The sequence below is a fragment of the Mucor mucedo genome (assembly GCF_025094135.1).
Source record: "Mucor mucedo strain NRRL 3635 chromosome Unknown EV154scaffold_32, whole genome shotgun sequence".
In the NCBI taxonomy this organism is placed as follows: domain Eukaryota; kingdom Fungi; phylum Mucoromycota; class Mucoromycetes; order Mucorales; family Mucoraceae; genus Mucor; species Mucor mucedo.
The window spans coordinates 206,760-222,506 of record NW_026252316.1 but is presented as its reverse complement, the minus strand read 5'-3'; the positions used below and the strand labels follow the sequence as shown (position 1 = coordinate 222,506).

At 37.7% G+C, this 15,747-nt stretch overlaps 7 protein-coding genes across 7 annotated transcripts; 4 read left to right on the top strand and 3 right to left on the bottom strand.

Moving 5' to 3' along the window:
• Nucleotides 1-779: 779 nt before the first annotated feature.
• On the top strand, nucleotides 780-1,722 carry EV154DRAFT_462373 (uncharacterized protein; the record flags this gene model as incomplete). The annotated part of the gene is made up of 2 exons (XM_051597587.1): nucleotides 780-906; nucleotides 1,033-1,722. 2 exons carry the CDS (start codon nucleotides 780-782, stop codon nucleotides 1,689-1,691), a joined length of 786 nt encoding a protein of 261 aa, XP_051459073.1. The 3' UTR covers nucleotides 1,692-1,722.
• Nucleotides 1,723-3,485, bottom strand: EV154DRAFT_504406 (uncharacterized protein). Its single transcript, XM_051601049.1, has 2 exons — nucleotides 3,360-3,485; nucleotides 1,723-3,282 (listed from the first exon to the last, which is right to left on the bottom strand). The coding sequence occupies exons 1-2, from the start codon at nucleotides 3,415-3,417 to the stop codon at nucleotides 1,763-1,765; spliced, it is 1,578 nt and encodes a 525-aa protein (XP_051459072.1). The 5' UTR covers nucleotides 3,418-3,485; the 3' UTR covers nucleotides 1,723-1,762.
• Nucleotides 3,469-5,423, bottom strand: EV154DRAFT_504403 (armadillo-type protein). The gene is made up of 5 exons (XM_051601048.1): nucleotides 5,136-5,423; nucleotides 4,895-5,083; nucleotides 4,703-4,834; nucleotides 4,447-4,635; nucleotides 3,469-4,381 (listed from the first exon to the last, which is right to left on the bottom strand). Exons 1-5 carry the CDS (start codon nucleotides 5,334-5,336, stop codon nucleotides 3,515-3,517), a joined length of 1,578 nt encoding a protein of 525 aa, XP_051459071.1. The 5' UTR covers nucleotides 5,337-5,423; the 3' UTR covers nucleotides 3,469-3,514.
• A 384-nt stretch (nucleotides 5,424-5,807) lies between these two features.
• EV154DRAFT_504401 (uncharacterized protein) lies at nucleotides 5,808-6,762 on the top strand. The gene is made up of 4 exons (XM_051601047.1): nucleotides 5,808-6,044; nucleotides 6,100-6,293; nucleotides 6,348-6,538; nucleotides 6,615-6,762. Exons 1-4 carry the CDS (start codon nucleotides 5,839-5,841, stop codon nucleotides 6,639-6,641), a joined length of 618 nt encoding a protein of 205 aa, XP_051459070.1. The 5' UTR covers nucleotides 5,808-5,838; the 3' UTR covers nucleotides 6,642-6,762.
• A 148-nt stretch (nucleotides 6,763-6,910) lies between these two features.
• Nucleotides 6,911-8,707, top strand: EV154DRAFT_601530 (uncharacterized protein; the record flags this gene model as incomplete). Its single annotated transcript, XM_051607233.1, has 1 exon — nucleotides 6,911-8,707. One exon carries the CDS (start codon nucleotides 6,911-6,913, stop codon nucleotides 8,705-8,707), a length of 1,797 nt encoding a protein of 598 aa, XP_051459069.1.
• An 18-nt stretch (nucleotides 8,708-8,725) lies between these two features.
• On the bottom strand, nucleotides 8,726-11,848 carry EV154DRAFT_504400 (armadillo-type protein). Its single transcript, XM_051601046.1, has 9 exons — nucleotides 11,658-11,848; nucleotides 11,352-11,458; nucleotides 11,156-11,265; nucleotides 10,343-11,099; nucleotides 10,112-10,278; nucleotides 9,836-10,054; nucleotides 9,597-9,782; nucleotides 9,386-9,535; nucleotides 8,726-9,325 (listed from the first exon to the last, which is right to left on the bottom strand). Exons 1-9 carry the CDS (start codon nucleotides 11,837-11,839, stop codon nucleotides 8,996-8,998), a joined length of 2,208 nt encoding a protein of 735 aa, XP_051459068.1. The 5' UTR covers nucleotides 11,840-11,848; the 3' UTR covers nucleotides 8,726-8,995.
• A 201-nt stretch (nucleotides 11,849-12,049) lies between these two features.
• Nucleotides 12,050-15,675, top strand: EV154DRAFT_504399 (uncharacterized protein; the record flags this gene model as incomplete). The annotated part of the gene is made up of 5 exons (XM_051601045.1): nucleotides 12,050-12,558; nucleotides 12,616-13,713; nucleotides 13,775-15,080; nucleotides 15,143-15,289; nucleotides 15,363-15,675. Coding segments are annotated over 5 exons (3,181 nt in total), but the record flags the coding sequence as incomplete, so codon positions are not given.
• Nucleotides 15,676-15,747: the final 72 nt, after the last annotated feature.

The window sequence follows — 15,747 nt, the reverse complement described above, 5'->3', positions numbered from 1 at the left end:
ATTTACTATGAAAAATCGCTGTTTAAGTTGATGATAGCAGAGAGGCATTATCAGGATTTGTCCAATTAGAGGAAGCAAAAAAAAAAAGTATTGGCACGTTCCTCTTCTAAAAGCGGCGCATAATGATACTTTTTGAGCGTTTTAAATAAACAAACCGTGTCTTATTGCATGTTATTACTGTTATGTATCAAAATACAGAGCCAAACGCTGTATATCGTGGTCAATAAAAACAGTATTATGTTCCGCTGCAACATGTATATATATACATATATATATATAAGTTGGCTATGCCAACAGTCTTTCAAAAGCCAGAATAATTAGTCGATAACGCTGAAAGTATCGTTTGAGTTCGCCCTAATGGAAGTGGTGGTGTCTCCTATTTTCGATGATGTTGAGCTCGGGGACTGTAAACACACACACACGCACGCACAGCAGAATAAAAAATACAAAAAAAAATCTATTGGCTCCCTGATCCCTTTTGAATTACTCGATTTTTGTTAGCAGGTGACATAAATATATGCATGCGAGTGATGTACAGCCGTAATATCATCTTCATTGACAGTAAAAAACGATGGAAAAGCGACAACACAAAAACTGAGCCAATGAAAAAAAGTTGTCACAAAAAAAACAAGTTAATCATTTACAATACAAATTATACAATCAAGAATAATCTTTTTCTTTTTAATATAAATACTATGGTGATTACACAACCTCAGCAACAGATACAGCAACAAGCACAAAAGAAAAAGGAGCTTGCACCCAATGAAGTTTCCGCCACAATGTGCTCCAACTGTGGCACAACCACAACTCCACTTTGGAGAAGAGCTCCTAATGGCGATACTATTTGTAACGCTTGTGGATTATACCTCAAAGCCAGAAATACTTTGCGACCACCTTCCATGAAACGTAAAAAGCAACAAGAGCAACAGTTTCAACAACAGCAAAAAGCACAATCCTTTCCAAATGCTCCTCTAGGTTCCTGTCCTGGAGGAGGTCAATGTAACGGAACAGGTGGTTCGCCTTCCTGTGAAGGCTGTCCTGCATTCAACCAACATCAAGTCAATCGACATGCTTTAATTTGCGCTAATTGTCGAACAACAACCACACCTTTATGGCGTCGTGATGAAGCAGGCAACACTATATGTAATGCCTGTGGTTTGTATTATAAACTCCATGCTGTACATAGACCAGTGAGTATGAAACGGAGTGTGATTAAACGTAGAAAAAGAATCATGGTCTCCGAAAACGGTGAGATAGATGGTGAGGACTTAGATGAGTTGGATTCCTCCAACGATGATGACGATGAAGAAAAAGTGAAAGAGGCAGAAAAAAAGATACGTCGAATATATAACAAGAAGAAGGCCAATATACAAACAACTCAAGCAACAGTGCCTGCTATTGAAGATTATATTGTGCCAAAACGGACCCCGTTCTCCTTACCAGCACCCGTATCCACAAGCACCACAAAGCGATTTGACCCATTGTTTGACTACCGATCCAATGTACAGTTGGCACCCATCCTGAAAAACACAAACCCTTATGGAGATCTCGCTCAATTCGACGATGCCATGACACGACTAGAAAGGCTAAGAAGAAGAGTACCGCCTGAACAAAACAAGGTACTTTCAAGACTGACCCATTCGCTGCAAGAGATTGTATTACAGGCCGAAGACATTTTATCCAATAGTTAAAAAAGGATTTATTATAATAAAAGAAAGAATAAAGGGTAGATTATATACAAGAAAAGAAAAGAAAGAGGTAATTATTTGTAGGATGTCATGTATTTGGATTTCTTTAGAGATGGACGCTGTATATATTGTATGGAAGGTACTTGGTTATTGGTGGATGATTTTGTCGAGGAAGTAGTTGAACTTGTTAATAAAGTGGGTACTGAAGATTGTGAATGATGTCTCTGTTTTTTATTATTAAATATATCCCATGGATCATCTCTTGTATCAATCTTTTCGTATTCTTCTTCCTTGTGCCAACCACTCACCAGACCAATGCGCACAGTGACTTTAGCAATCACTGATTCCTTGTCCAGATCATGAACCGAATATATTTTATCAGATATCTTTGAATCAAGTGATTTTAGGGGAACTCTTGCTTTGCCCACAGTCTCTTTAGTGTACTTGTCTGTAATAATGTAACTTAGCTCGATGGAGTTTTGTGCGTGAAACCAGTTCTGAATATCAATAAAATGACCACGTAACTGGAAACAGCATTTACCGTCATGTTGATTTGGTAAATTAATCGACGCAACAGGTGATAAATTATAATTTGATAAAAACGAGTAACCAAAATAAGGCTTCTTCAGGTACTGAATTTTTTTGCTGGTAATGGGTGTGGACTGGCGAAGCAGATTTTGTTTGAAATGGTCCACAAACATAATCTTGAAATAAAACGTATACTGCAGTGTGCCTTTGCCAATCTGATGGTATGATTGCTCTGGTGGGATGCTAACGGAGGGTGACAATGGTAATGGTAGTGGTGGTGCCTGTTTGTCGGAAGAAAATATATTCATCTTTTTTAATACATTGGCAAGTTCTTCGATATTCAGGTCTACCAGTGAAGACTTAGTGCGTCTCAAAGGGATCTTTTGTGGTTCATTGTTGCTATGACTACTGCTACTGCTACTGCTGTTAACGGACGGTTTCTTTTTTCTGCCTGTATTTGTTGTAGTTGTACTAATGATTGATGTTGCACAACTAATAACAGAATTCGATGTGCCTAGAATTGAACTGATTTTTTTCTTTCGATTACTATTCGTTGCAGTCACTCTTTTTGGCATGATAGGAGTAGGAGGTGGAGATCTTAATTGTATACAAGGCGTATTTAATACAATACTATTGTTACTCGAATGGTTATTGTCTGGCATGGCTACATAAAATAGTCCTACTTTCAGCTGTTGTCGAGTTTTAGCTATGGTACACCACGCGCCTTTATCGGCTACAAATTTGTAAATGTGGTCTAATTTATGTTCGGATTGAGGAATGACCTCTTTTGCATCTGCTATTAAGAAGACTATTTTGTTGTTGTGTTTATCTTCCTTCTTTACACAAATGCTCATGGTTGCTTCATTTCTTCTTAATCTAGTCAACTGTTTGTGCGAAACAAAATAAACAAGTGAAACATTGAAGCTACAGTTCCCATGGTTGTCCACTTTGGAAGGAGGTGAACATATATTCGTTTTGGTGGGAATCAAATCGTCAATCGAAGGTGGTAATTTCAAATCTAGTTCGGTTTCAATCTTGATTGTCGCATCCGTTTGAAAATAACGACCTGAATTTAACTTATCAGTACCTGTTTAACGGTATTATAAACATATATATTTATATAAAAAAAAAAAAAAAAAAAACCTTGTTGGATGGTTACTAGAATAGCGTATTCACAAGTCTTTGTTAGGAGTAAAGACATATTGTTAACGAAAAGAAAAGGGAAAAGAAAAAAGAAGGGAAAAAAAAAATAAGAGAGAGAGAAAAAAAAATTTGTTATTTTATTTTAATCAGTCAGGTTAAAAGTTAAATGTAGCTCCCTGTGAATCATTGTGAAACATAAATTGACCATTTTCAGTATCAGGTGCCATTTCAGTATCTTGCTCCTCATCACCATCACTGAAATATTTGTCAATTAATTGGTATGATTTCTTGTAAATTTCACCATTTTCATGATGTTGTAAAGCATGAATATATTCAACACCACCACATTCTTCAATCAATAAGGCATAAGGATTTAATCCATCCATCGTATTTGATTTCTCCATATCTCCAACTTTCAATATATTATCCAATCCATCTAATGCCACCAACATAATCTTGTTATCCATCGATGTAAGTATATCACACAAAGGTTTAATACATCCTTGGTTAACCAAGAATTTGATTTGTTCCGGCTTGTTTAATCCTCCAGATGTTGCATTACAAATGGCCCAACAGGCTTCCTTCTTGGTCTTTACATCTCCCGTGATCAATACCTGGATCAAAGGTCCAACAATACCACTGTCGATAATAGCCTGGATCTGGTTTGTATTACCAGCTGTGATGTTCGATAATGTCCAACATGTCTCCTTACGAATGGGTTCCTTGGGGCTACTCAACAAGTGTAATAATGCAACAAGTGCTCCACAGTTCAATACCATTTGTGTTTGGGAATCATCTCCAGTCACAATATTACCAACAGAACGAAGTGCAGGTGTTTGTACAGTGGTAGCAGGATGGCCTAATAATTCCACTAATCGACCACATAACCCAGACTCAATGACAGCTTGAATACGCTCATTGGGACCATCTGATAAGTAAGAAATAGCCCAACATGTATCAATGAGCACCTCTTCATCCGTAGAGTTGATTAATTTAGCCAACACGCCCAAAGCAGGAGAAATCTAAACAATGCATACATATGATATCAGTTCATCGTCATCATTACAGTCCATACTTGTCTACTTACCAGGCGCCAGTTGGGTTGGGGATTCTTGCCTCTACAAAAGTTGGATAAGGTCCATGTAGCGTTACGGATCATGGAAAGCTTGGAGTTGTCCTCAAAGATGGCTAATAAGGGGGGAAGGGCACCTGTTTCCAGGACATAGTCACGACACTTGGGACTATCACCAGCAATATTACCGAGGGCCCAGACAGCCTAGCAACAAGGTTATGGTTTAGACATTAAAAAAAAAATACAGGGAATCAATCAATCTGGGGGTTACCTGTTCTTTGACATCATCTACGGGACTACTTAATAATTCGATAAAATAGGGTACGGCACCTGCTTTAATTACAACTTCTGTTTGCTCTGATGAACCAGACGCAATGTTGGTTAAGGCCCAAGCAGCCTCAAACTATTATAAAAAGGGAATGTCAGATTCTTATTATTTGCTTGATTATAGTCTATACGTTACTTGAACTTGACCGTCAGGCGAACGGAGAAATTCGACAAAACGAGGCACTACACCGCAGCTGATAACTTCCTTGATGGGAGGATTCTTCTCTCTGGATAAGACCTTTCTAAACTGAGCTGTAGCTTGAAGTTGGTGAGTGGGATCCTCAGAATATAAACTTTGCACCATGAGAGGTAATTGGCTCAAAATCTATTACAACACCAGGTTAATTTTACATTGAATTTGCTTTCAGCTGTTATACCTCTGCGTCTTGGTTCATGGCAAGATCATCATCAGAGTCCTCTCCCATATCTTGCGCGTTGAAATTTCTTCTCTTGGCCAAGTTTTCTTCCTTTTTTTGCTTTCTGATTTCAACTTGAGCATTCTCACGTCTACGTCTAACTTCTTCAGGCTTGAAACGACTACGTTCCTTGTAGGCATTACGACGGTTTTCTCCTTCCATAAGTATAATGTTGTTAGCTGGGAAAAAAAAAGAGAGAAAAGAAAGAGGGAAAAAAAATCATTTTATATATTTTAAGGTGAGTATCCTACCCGGTTTTAAAAATCCGACTTGTAACGTCGCTCTACCTATACGTAAGTACTACTACTGTTGCTTGACAAGTACATCTATTTGCCTTTTGAACTACCTCTGGATGAATTTTATACTATTAGAAAAACGATTACAGATTGGTTAGATTCAGGTATAAGTGAGTCACATGACGCATCTTTCCAGGGCAGATACACATACGCATGGATTTATACCTGTTCAGCAGCTGCTCTCTGACTGACAGCTTCTTTAACACGTAATCTGGCAGTGGTGGAAAGGACATTTGGCTGTGAATCCATAATGAGAAATAGGTGACGTCAGTTTTCTGGTGCCGATTCATTTTTATTTTGTTTCAAAAAATAAAACCTTCTTCTTTTCGTAAAATAACCCCTTTTTTTTTCTGTTTTGCTTGTTCATCATGGCAGGATATAGTAGTTTAGGAGCTTATAGTTATTGGTCAGGACTTACAGTCTCGCTCTTGACAGTAGTTGGACTTTATATGCTTTTCACCGGTTCTGGTGAGGAATTCAATGTTGGTAAATTACTTCAAGAAACTTCACCTTTTGCTTGGGCATTGACCGGTATGGCTCTTTGTATTGGTCTTTCTGTCACAGGTGCTGCATGGTAAAATAGATTGAACGCGTCTTTTTTCAGGGAAACCATATTTATTCCTCTATAGGGGTATCTTCATTACAGGTTCTGCACTCTTAGGTGGTGCTGTAAAGACACCTCGTATTCAATCTAGAAACTTGATTTCAATTATTTTCTGTGAAGTTGTTGCTATTTACGGTGTCATTATGGCCATCGTCTATTCTGCCAAGTTGAGTGATGTTCCTCCCGAAAATATCTTTTCCAACTCCAACTATTTCACTGGTAAGTTACTACTATATGACAACCTATAAAGTCAACTAATACAGCTTTTAAAAGGTCACGCTATCTTTTGGGGTGGTTTAACTGTTGGTGTATGTAACTTGTTGTGTGGCCTTTCTGTTGGCGTCACAGGATCAAGTGCTGCTTTAGCTGATGCTCAAAACCCTGAGCTTTTCGTCAAAGTTTTGGTTGTCGAAATTTTCGGTTCTGTTCTTGGCCTCTTTGGTCTCATTGTTGGTTTATTAACCGTAAGTCTTTTAAGCATCTTTTTTTTTTTTTTTAATTCACTCGCTGCTCGTAACTCATCATTTAATTTTCATGTAGACCGGTAAAGCTGCTGACTTTCATTAAGTAGATTTCAATAAATATAAAAATAAAACATCGTTCAGTATATCCTTCTTTTTCTTTGTAGTCGTCGAATGTTTCATTGTAAAAGTGATGGGATTTATTGTCATATTCTAATGGTTTAAAATTAGCTCTTGTTAAAATTAGAAAGGGTTCATTGTAATATTACGTTGGTTGATAATTAGTATTTCACAATGAGCATGGGGTCATTGTCCATGAAAAAAAAAGACATATAAATTAGATACAGATACTTTTCTCTTTTGTCTTTAATCATTATGAATTACCATTGGCGTTTCTTTGCTTTCGTACTTCCCGCACTATCTGTGTGTGTCTACGATTCCTCACTCTGTTATCCAAAAACGGTTCAATTCTACTTTGTAGTGGCTGTCTGTATCTATGTTATCCGAAAAGAACTTGAACAGTACTTTAATCGAAAAAATGCAGTCCATACTCCTCCTGTTGCCATAACACCTTCTCCTTCTCCTCGTCCTATTAGACGTCCCCAGTCACCTATCAATAACACTATAAAATTTCGTTCTAATATCTCATATTTTTCATTGTTCCCGATCATTGCTGCTGGTCCTACATTTAGAGCGCATCTTACTTCCGAAGAACAATTCACTGCTTCAATTGCAGAGATAAATGGATGGTTGAAAGGAGCTAGTCAACCCACGTTATTGTATTCCAGAGAAGATCAACCTGGTACACGTGCTCTGTGCCGTCAGTTATTGGTTCAGCTTTTCACTCAACATCGTTCTACTCGTCTGCATGCCATGCTAAACTACATGAACACTTCTATCACATTCGAGGATGATCCTTATATTTTAGCTAGAGCCTTGACCAATTTAGTATTGCGCGCGCTCAATATTCCCCATAATATTGGACTCTACAAAGGGTCTAATCACAGATCTATTGACAAGCTACTAACAAGTACGCTTATAGCTGCGCAAGATTCTCTTGTCTGTGATTTTATCTTGTACAATCTCATGCATCATGATCAAGTAGACACATTATTAAACCAAGATATCAATGAGACGACAGGTAGAAACAGTATGGTGAATATCAAAAAGAAGCAATCTTTACCTATCTTTACCGGTATACCCTTCATGACGCCTTTACCATCACCTTCTACTTTTGAGTTCTTCGAACGTACCTTTGGGTTATTTCGTCCCGATCAAGAGCATTTATCTGTTCAATCAGCTTTGGTCAAGGACTCAATAGAAACAACATTGGACAAAATAGATCGTCTACATTCTTTGCTGTGGAACAAAAACACACGCCGTTTGCTAGCTTGTATTTCGCCTCCCATTTTACCTGAACAAGAGGTCGGTAGAGATCCCTTATTTTTTCAGATAGAAGCGATACCTTCTCCACCTGGTGGTTCTAGAGTACCAACTCCTGGTGAGATAAAGTTTTACTTTACGGAGTCGGAGCCTATCCATGTCGATGCCGATACCGATGACACCAGCTGGCCATATGTTAATTATAGGCGTTTACATCCTGAAGATAGAGGCTTACTGACTTACGGAACTACACCTGCTATCTTTGAAGACTCAATTGTACCACTACGAGCTACTCAAATCTTGGTAATGAAACATTTGAGAAAATTGTTAGGAAGCAAAGAATTCACCTTGTACAACCATTTGCACGCACTTTCAAAAGCAGGATATGCATATGATGATGCAGAAAATGATCTGAATCGTATCCGAAACAGTCTACACATGTTGGAATTAAACTACCGGACCTTTCAAGATCGCCTACAAGAGTATGAAAAAGGTTTTGTGATTCACCAGTTATCAAACTATGTCAAGATGTTTCAATCGGAAGTCGAATGCGTGGAAACGGCCAATATGAGACGTCGCGCGGAGGGTGCTCACCGCCTAGTGTTTCCAATAAGAAAAATAGGTGCTCTCACTAAGAGTGTAGCTTGGAATCTTAAATACGTTTTAGAACGCTTTACCAAATTCGACCATGCTTACAAAAAGCCCGCTTATCGTAGACTTGTCCATAATATGTACCGCACTATATCTGACAACGTGGATAATCTTACTTTTGGTAATAACAGAGACTAAAAAGGCAAATAAGCAATGCGTCGAACTTAGTTTACGTTTTTTATTTTTTTTATTTTATAAATAAATTTCAATTAAGCAAAAAAAAAAAGAAGGGGTGTGTGTGGTAAAAGCTGTATCAAGGAGAGACGCCAAAATGTAAAGAGATTATTTTATATAGTTCTACAAATATAATTCGTATGTGTGCGTGTGTGTGTGCGTTGGTGAGAAATGATAGAGATATAAAAAAAAGAGTGTAAATACAATCCTATGAAGGAGGGAATGTTACAAAAAAAAAAAAATAGATCGAAGTTAAGGATTTGAAAATGTGTTTGAAAAAGGATGATGACCAACGAAGGGAGAAGTGGGCGAAAAACCAACCTCGCTTGTCATTAAAGGATGAACGTTATTTCCTCCTATTAAACTACCTCCTAAATGATGGTTATAGCCCTGTTGCTGTTGCTGCTGCTGCTGGAACTGCTGAAGCTGAAACTGTTGCTGCTGCTGTTGTTGGTATTGAGGTTGGGTTTGTTGCATAGGCTGCTGTCTTTGCTGTTCTCCTCGATTCAATTTACCTTGAATACGTTTACAATACGATGTGTTGCGAATTGCTGGTAATAATGGGCGAATACAATCACCCAGCTTATTAAAAAGAAAAGCGTATCAGTTGGGTATAAACATTTGAAAATATGTATAATTTACCTTTTGATGCTGAGTCTCTTCGGCAAAATCCAAGGCAGTTTGAACAACATAGTTTGCATAGGAATCCTTCAAGAGTTTCTCTAATTGAGGACGGTTGACCATTTCTTCAATCAAGTGACGACGAGTATCTTCTTCTGCAACACGGATGCACTATGTTTATTATAGAAAATCAATAAAGACCCCTTATTGTTACTCCTTTTTAATAGATTACCTTTTCCATGACGTTGGAACTATATTTCTGTACGGACAATCCGCCAATATGACCGATGAATTGTCTGATTAATTGATCCGAAAAGTGAGCATCACCCAGTTCAAGAACGTATTGCACAACGTAATTTCCATATGGGTCTTGTACCAGAGTCAAGGCATGTCGAATTATTTCATTGACCAATTGTTTCTGGAGATCTGTTAGGAACTTATAAAGAATGTGCAAGTGTTTTATTTTTTTACCTTTTGACTTTCGGCAGAAAAGTCAATGCAACGTTGTAACACACAACAGCCATGGCGATGTGTGGCTACTTCGATACAGTTTTCACTTACAGCATCATAAATGAATTGTTTATCTGTACTAGACAGACGATGTAAACATTTCTGTATGACATGATTACCATTTATATCTTTGATTAAAGTGACCACATTTGGAGAGAGAGCTCCAATTGTCTTTTCAATCTGATATTTAAGGGGTGTGTAAGCAGATAATAAGTGTAAATCTAAAATCAAACTTACCTGTTCAGGAAGGGTCAAGAATTCAATCATTCTCTGAACAGCTCTTGTTCCGTGCATATTTAAAGAAATTGTAATTACAGCGTTAGCAACCTGCTCAACAATCATCGTTCTTTGTGCATCCGTGCAGTACTCCATCAACTTTTGACACAAGTAATTGCCAAAAGGATCTAAATCATAATATTAGCGTTAGTCACACACACATATATATGTTACTGATGGGCTAAGTTTTACCCGTCATAAGCTCCACAAAGTGAGGATATATTTGAACGAATATAAGATCCCGTTGATCTGGTTTTTGCTCTTCTAGTTTCTTTTGAAAGAATCTACAGCCGTATTGGTCTTTACACAAGGAGTATATCTCATCCACAACATCTTCCAAGCGAATAGAAGCAAAACGATCTCCCTCGTTATTGTTATTGACAGAGGTGTTCATGGTAGTAGCTGAGCTTGTTCTTCTCAGTTGGTTCATGGAATTTTTTCGGCTTGTGGGTGAAGGAGGACGGCTTATGCTAGTGGGTTGAATCTGTCTCATGAGATGGGATACAAGTAATGGATTCATTGTGGTGGCAATGGAAGGAGATAATAAAGGAGGATTGGAAAAGGAAGAAGAAGACTGGCTGTAGTTGTTGAATAGAGAGTTCTGTCTGATAGGCACGGTTGGATGATCCATGAAATCATCAAACGTATTACTGTTATTATTTCTAGTTAATCTTGTTCCTGAATCTAAACTACCCATGCGTCTTGCAGATGAAAGATCCGGGTTTGAATAAGATGGCGTCAATCTGTTGATGTCTAACCTTTTGGATGCCAAATCAACAGAAAATTTACGATATTCTTGTTGAGATTGAATAAACTGTTGTTGTTGTTGTTGCATCAAGAATAGGTTATGTTCTACTGACGGTTGGTGCTCTGCCGTAGTCAAGTTCTGCATATAACCATGCCAGTCAGGATAGTTATTGCCATTGCTATTTGCCATATATGACGTGCTCTTTGTAGATAGTAAGTAAAATAAGTTTCATGCGATATTTTATAGATGATATTTACCAGGTTGGGGTAACTCTCACGACGTGATAATTGCTGATGACCATCTTCAGCATATCTCATAAACAAATTGTTACTAGAAGAGGAAGGACTATTATATTCTGGCTGAATTGCTTTAAATGTCTAAATTAGTTTTTTTTTTTTTTTTTTTTTTTTTTTACATCAAATTAAATACGCGCATAAACACACACACACTTACAAAAGGAGTTATTACGGAACAAATGTCTGTCTGTAGACTGAGGAGTAAATGCTGTGTTATCAGGAAATATACTACGGAATGACTTGGTAGCATTTGTTGAAGCACTCCTAGAAAGAGTTACACGAAAAGTCAATTTGACATCCCTTGTTATTCTTTTTGCCCCTCCTTTTTTTTTTATGGTTTTCCCCTTACTCGTGTTTTTCTCTGCCCTCTAGCCCCCACCCACACCCCTTTTCTTTATTTTGCACTCCCATTTTTCTCTCTCTCTCTGATTTTTTTTTGAAAATAAAAAAAAGAGCAACTTACGTGTCCAACATAGTGTCCATTGGATGTTGATCTGATATTGTCAAGCTATTTATTGTAGCAATTTGATCATCAATGTCTTGGTCAGTCATACTGTACGACGCATACTGTTGTTGTTGTTGATTATAATCATCTTCTTTAGCTGATAAAATTGTTTGCTTTTGACTGTAACTATTACTTTCCATCTTTCAAATAAGAAGAAGAAGAGAAAAAAAAGAGAGAGAAAAGAAAAAAAAAAGGGGGCACGGTTTGGGCACACACTTTTTAATGCAAACTGAAGGAAAAACCATTGGCGGCGATTAAAATAAAAGTGACTTGTGACGTCCCTTGGTCAAACAAAAGCCAATTGATTGAGCTTTTTATTTTTTTTCTTCTTTTTATCTCTTTCTTTTACTAATGGCATCCAACTCGTTCTTGTATCAGACACAAGCACCTTCTTCCCCTGTTACAAGTAACTCTCAAGTTGGACAGGAAGAGATTTACTTTAACAGTGACCACACTGTAGACTACATGGTCTCACCTAAACCATCTACGAGTCGTATGACACCGCAGCCAGACAACTTGGAAAACACCAGCAACAATAAGCGTCGTTCCTCTACAGGCTCGACAAATAACTGCCTCAAACCTATTAAACTTGCTGCAGATAAAGAACTGGTTTTGAAACGAGACCATTATATAAAACCAACCTCATCAACGAGTAGTACAACTCCATCTTGTCCATTAGTCATCACACCGAAAGCAAACATAAAGTTCGAAAAAAAGAAGAACAGCAAACTATATCGAAAAGAAAGGCTTAAACAGGCCAAAAATGAATACGAAGAGAGGATAGAAGAATATTTTGAACAGTTAACCGTAGGTTGTCAACAGCGAGATTGCCTCAACAAATTTTGTGCTTCAGGACGAGGTAAACATAGACTAGATGATACGCAATGAAAGTACTAACAAAAAGAATTCATAATAGGCGGTATTCTTAGTTTACAACCGCAGGCTGCACTGATCATGTCAATACAGCTAGCTTCCATGCCAGGCTCAAGGTTATGTATAATCAATAGTGATCATGTACATGTTACACAAAAGGAAACAGAAAGAGATAATACCCAGGAACCTACACGAAAACCGTTCTTAACATCTCTCTTCACTTCCACTCCTTTCATGGGCTTATTAAATAAACAACCACCCAAGGAGAAGAAGCAAAAGGATCACCATTGGAGTACGGATTTTTGGAAATTATTCAGTCATTTTAATAATGACGATGATCATATAATAGCTGATGAAGGCTACTATCAAATCGATCAAGAGCAGCGTCAGGACACTGACATGCTATTAGCTATTCCTCCTCTATCCGTTAATTTGGATCATGCGGTAGAGTACTTGCATCGGTCCATCGTTACTCAATCAATATCCGAAGATAAAATGGATACCTGGTGTAGATCAATATTTCAAAGCTGGGAAGGCATTGGCAATAGTTTCCTATCTGGAAAGTTTATTCAGCTAGAGGATTTAACACGGTTTTATCAGTTGGTCATTCACCAAGATAAAAAACTGAAAAATACTCGCCAAATTAGAATCATGGAAGCTATCTCTGATAGTTTCGAAACCCTCTTGGATAGAATGGCTTTAAACGTGGAATCTCTCACTGCACAGGCATCAGATCATACTCGCATCATGTATGAATGGTGTCGCTCCATTATGGCCGTCGTACAATGGATCATTTGTTGCAAAGAAAAGAAACAAAAGGAAGAACAAGACGGCCTAGCTGCATTAGTCGCCAAATTGGATGATGTCGCTACCAATCAAAAAAGAGCTGCTTCTATTGCCTCTACAAGCCAAATCATTTTGATCCACAAATTGATCCAAGTCTTATCGAAAATGTCTCGAAAGAAGACAAGCATCATAAGAAAACTCATGTTAGACATGTTGGCCAATTTGGATCCCACACGTATGACTTTGTTCATTGGTGATCTACATCAGTATCTGTCCGACCATTATCATACGGGACCATATAAGCATGGATTAGAAGATACTGCCATCATGACCTTGAAATGTTTGGAACTAGTGTGTGAGTGATAAACGAGAGTCTTTACATACACATATATGCATACTTACGATAGACACTTTAGATCAAGCCAATATGAAGACACCAAATTCACCTATTGTACCGATAGAAACATTCTACAGTGACTCAATTTGTAAAAAGCTCAATATAAAAAACGAATATCGCATATGGAAACGAGTATTATTGCACGGAGAAGGCCGACATTCAGCTTTAATTACCCGTCAGGGAGAAAGTGAACATCAACGACGATCTCGTCTATTCATGACAACGAGTTCTAGCTTACTGCCTTATCCATTTGAAAACGAATATCAATTCTCCTGGTTTAGTTATCCCTTTTTGTTACCACCTTCTATTAAACGCAAAGTCGTATTGATTGATGCTATGTCACAAATGTCTCTGGAATATGAGGATGCTTGTGTTAATCATACTCTGGTTGTTCATGCTCAAAAACTCCTTTCTGAAGCCCCCCTCATGCTAAAGAACTTGGAAACTAACCTCCGTAGTGCAACGTGCCCTTATCTCTTGTTGGAAATTAGACGTGAACACTTTGTTACAGACACTTTAAAGCAGTTATCCAGAAAGTGGAGTGATCTAAAAAAGCCTCTTAAAGTGAAGTTCATTCACGGTGGTGAAGAAGGTATGGATCAAGGCGGTGTCCAAAAAGAATTCTTTGGTGTCCTCTTTGAAAAATTAGTGTCGCCTGAGGTAGGTTTATTTTCTCAAGATGATCAGACTCGTCTTTGCTGGATTCGTCATGTTGTCGAACCTGATATTCGTATGTATGAAATGGTAGGGGTTATGATGGGTCTATCCGTATATAATGGTGTTATCATGAATCTCCAATTTCCCAAGGTCTTGTGGAAGGTTTTAGTCATGCCTAATGAATCATTGATTGAGATAATGGCCGAAAAACAAGTGTTATTTACTTTGGATGATTTAGAAGAAGGTTGGCCTGGACTAGGCAATGGTCTTCGCCAGTTATTGAATTGGCATGATCAAGTGGAAGATGTGTTTTGTCGGGATTATGAAATATCCATGGATATTTACGGTAAAGGGATTGAAACCATCTCTTTGTTACCCAATAAGGATGATCCTGTTGTACCTGTAACAAATGAGAACCGTGAACAATACGTCAAGGATTATTGTACCTTCTTCATGTACACTGCTCAAAAAGAGCAACTATTGGCCTTGCGCCGTGGTATGTGGAGCGTTATTGGAAGTCGAGCCCTTAGTCTATGTACGGCTGAAGAATTGGAAATGGTGGCATGTGGTCTTCGTCAAGGCCCAGATTCTATCGAGCTGAATATGGCTGAACTTGAGAGTGTGGCAGAGTATGATGATGGCTATAATGCAGATCACCCAACTATAAGGTACAAAAAAAAAGGAGAAAAAAATAAATGAGAACAAACAATACTAAATCTTGGTTACACAGGCAATTCTGGTCTGTGGTACATCATGATTTAACTAACGACCAAAAGAAACAATTATTACTGTTCGTTACAGCAAGTGATCGTGTACCTGTCGGTGGACTGAAGGAACTTTCATTTTATATTCAAAGAAACGGTCCTGATAGTGACAGGTAAAAAAAGAAAAAAAAGAAAACCTTGCTGCGGTAATCGACAGAAAAATTCATCCATCTTTCTTTAACATAGATTACCTACTGCACTTACCTGCTTTAGTCGACTTTTATTGCCCGAGTATGCTAGCAGACAGAAACTTCGTGATAGATTAATTACAGCCATTGAGAATACCAAGGGCTTCGGACTTGTATAGATTATTTGTACTGCAGCATAACACTTTCGCATCCATCTAGTTTTTATTTATACATTACATTTATATATATATATATATTACTCATATACCGTACTTACTACGTTATCCTATTCGTTTATCAATGTATATCATCGAAAGAGAGATAACAATTTCAATCGCATATAAAATAGTCATTTATTTAGTGCATTAAAATTGTTCGTGTAATTTTTATAAGTTATTGCCGTTAAGCCGGCGAATGGTATTTGTTTTATATGTTTCCTATTT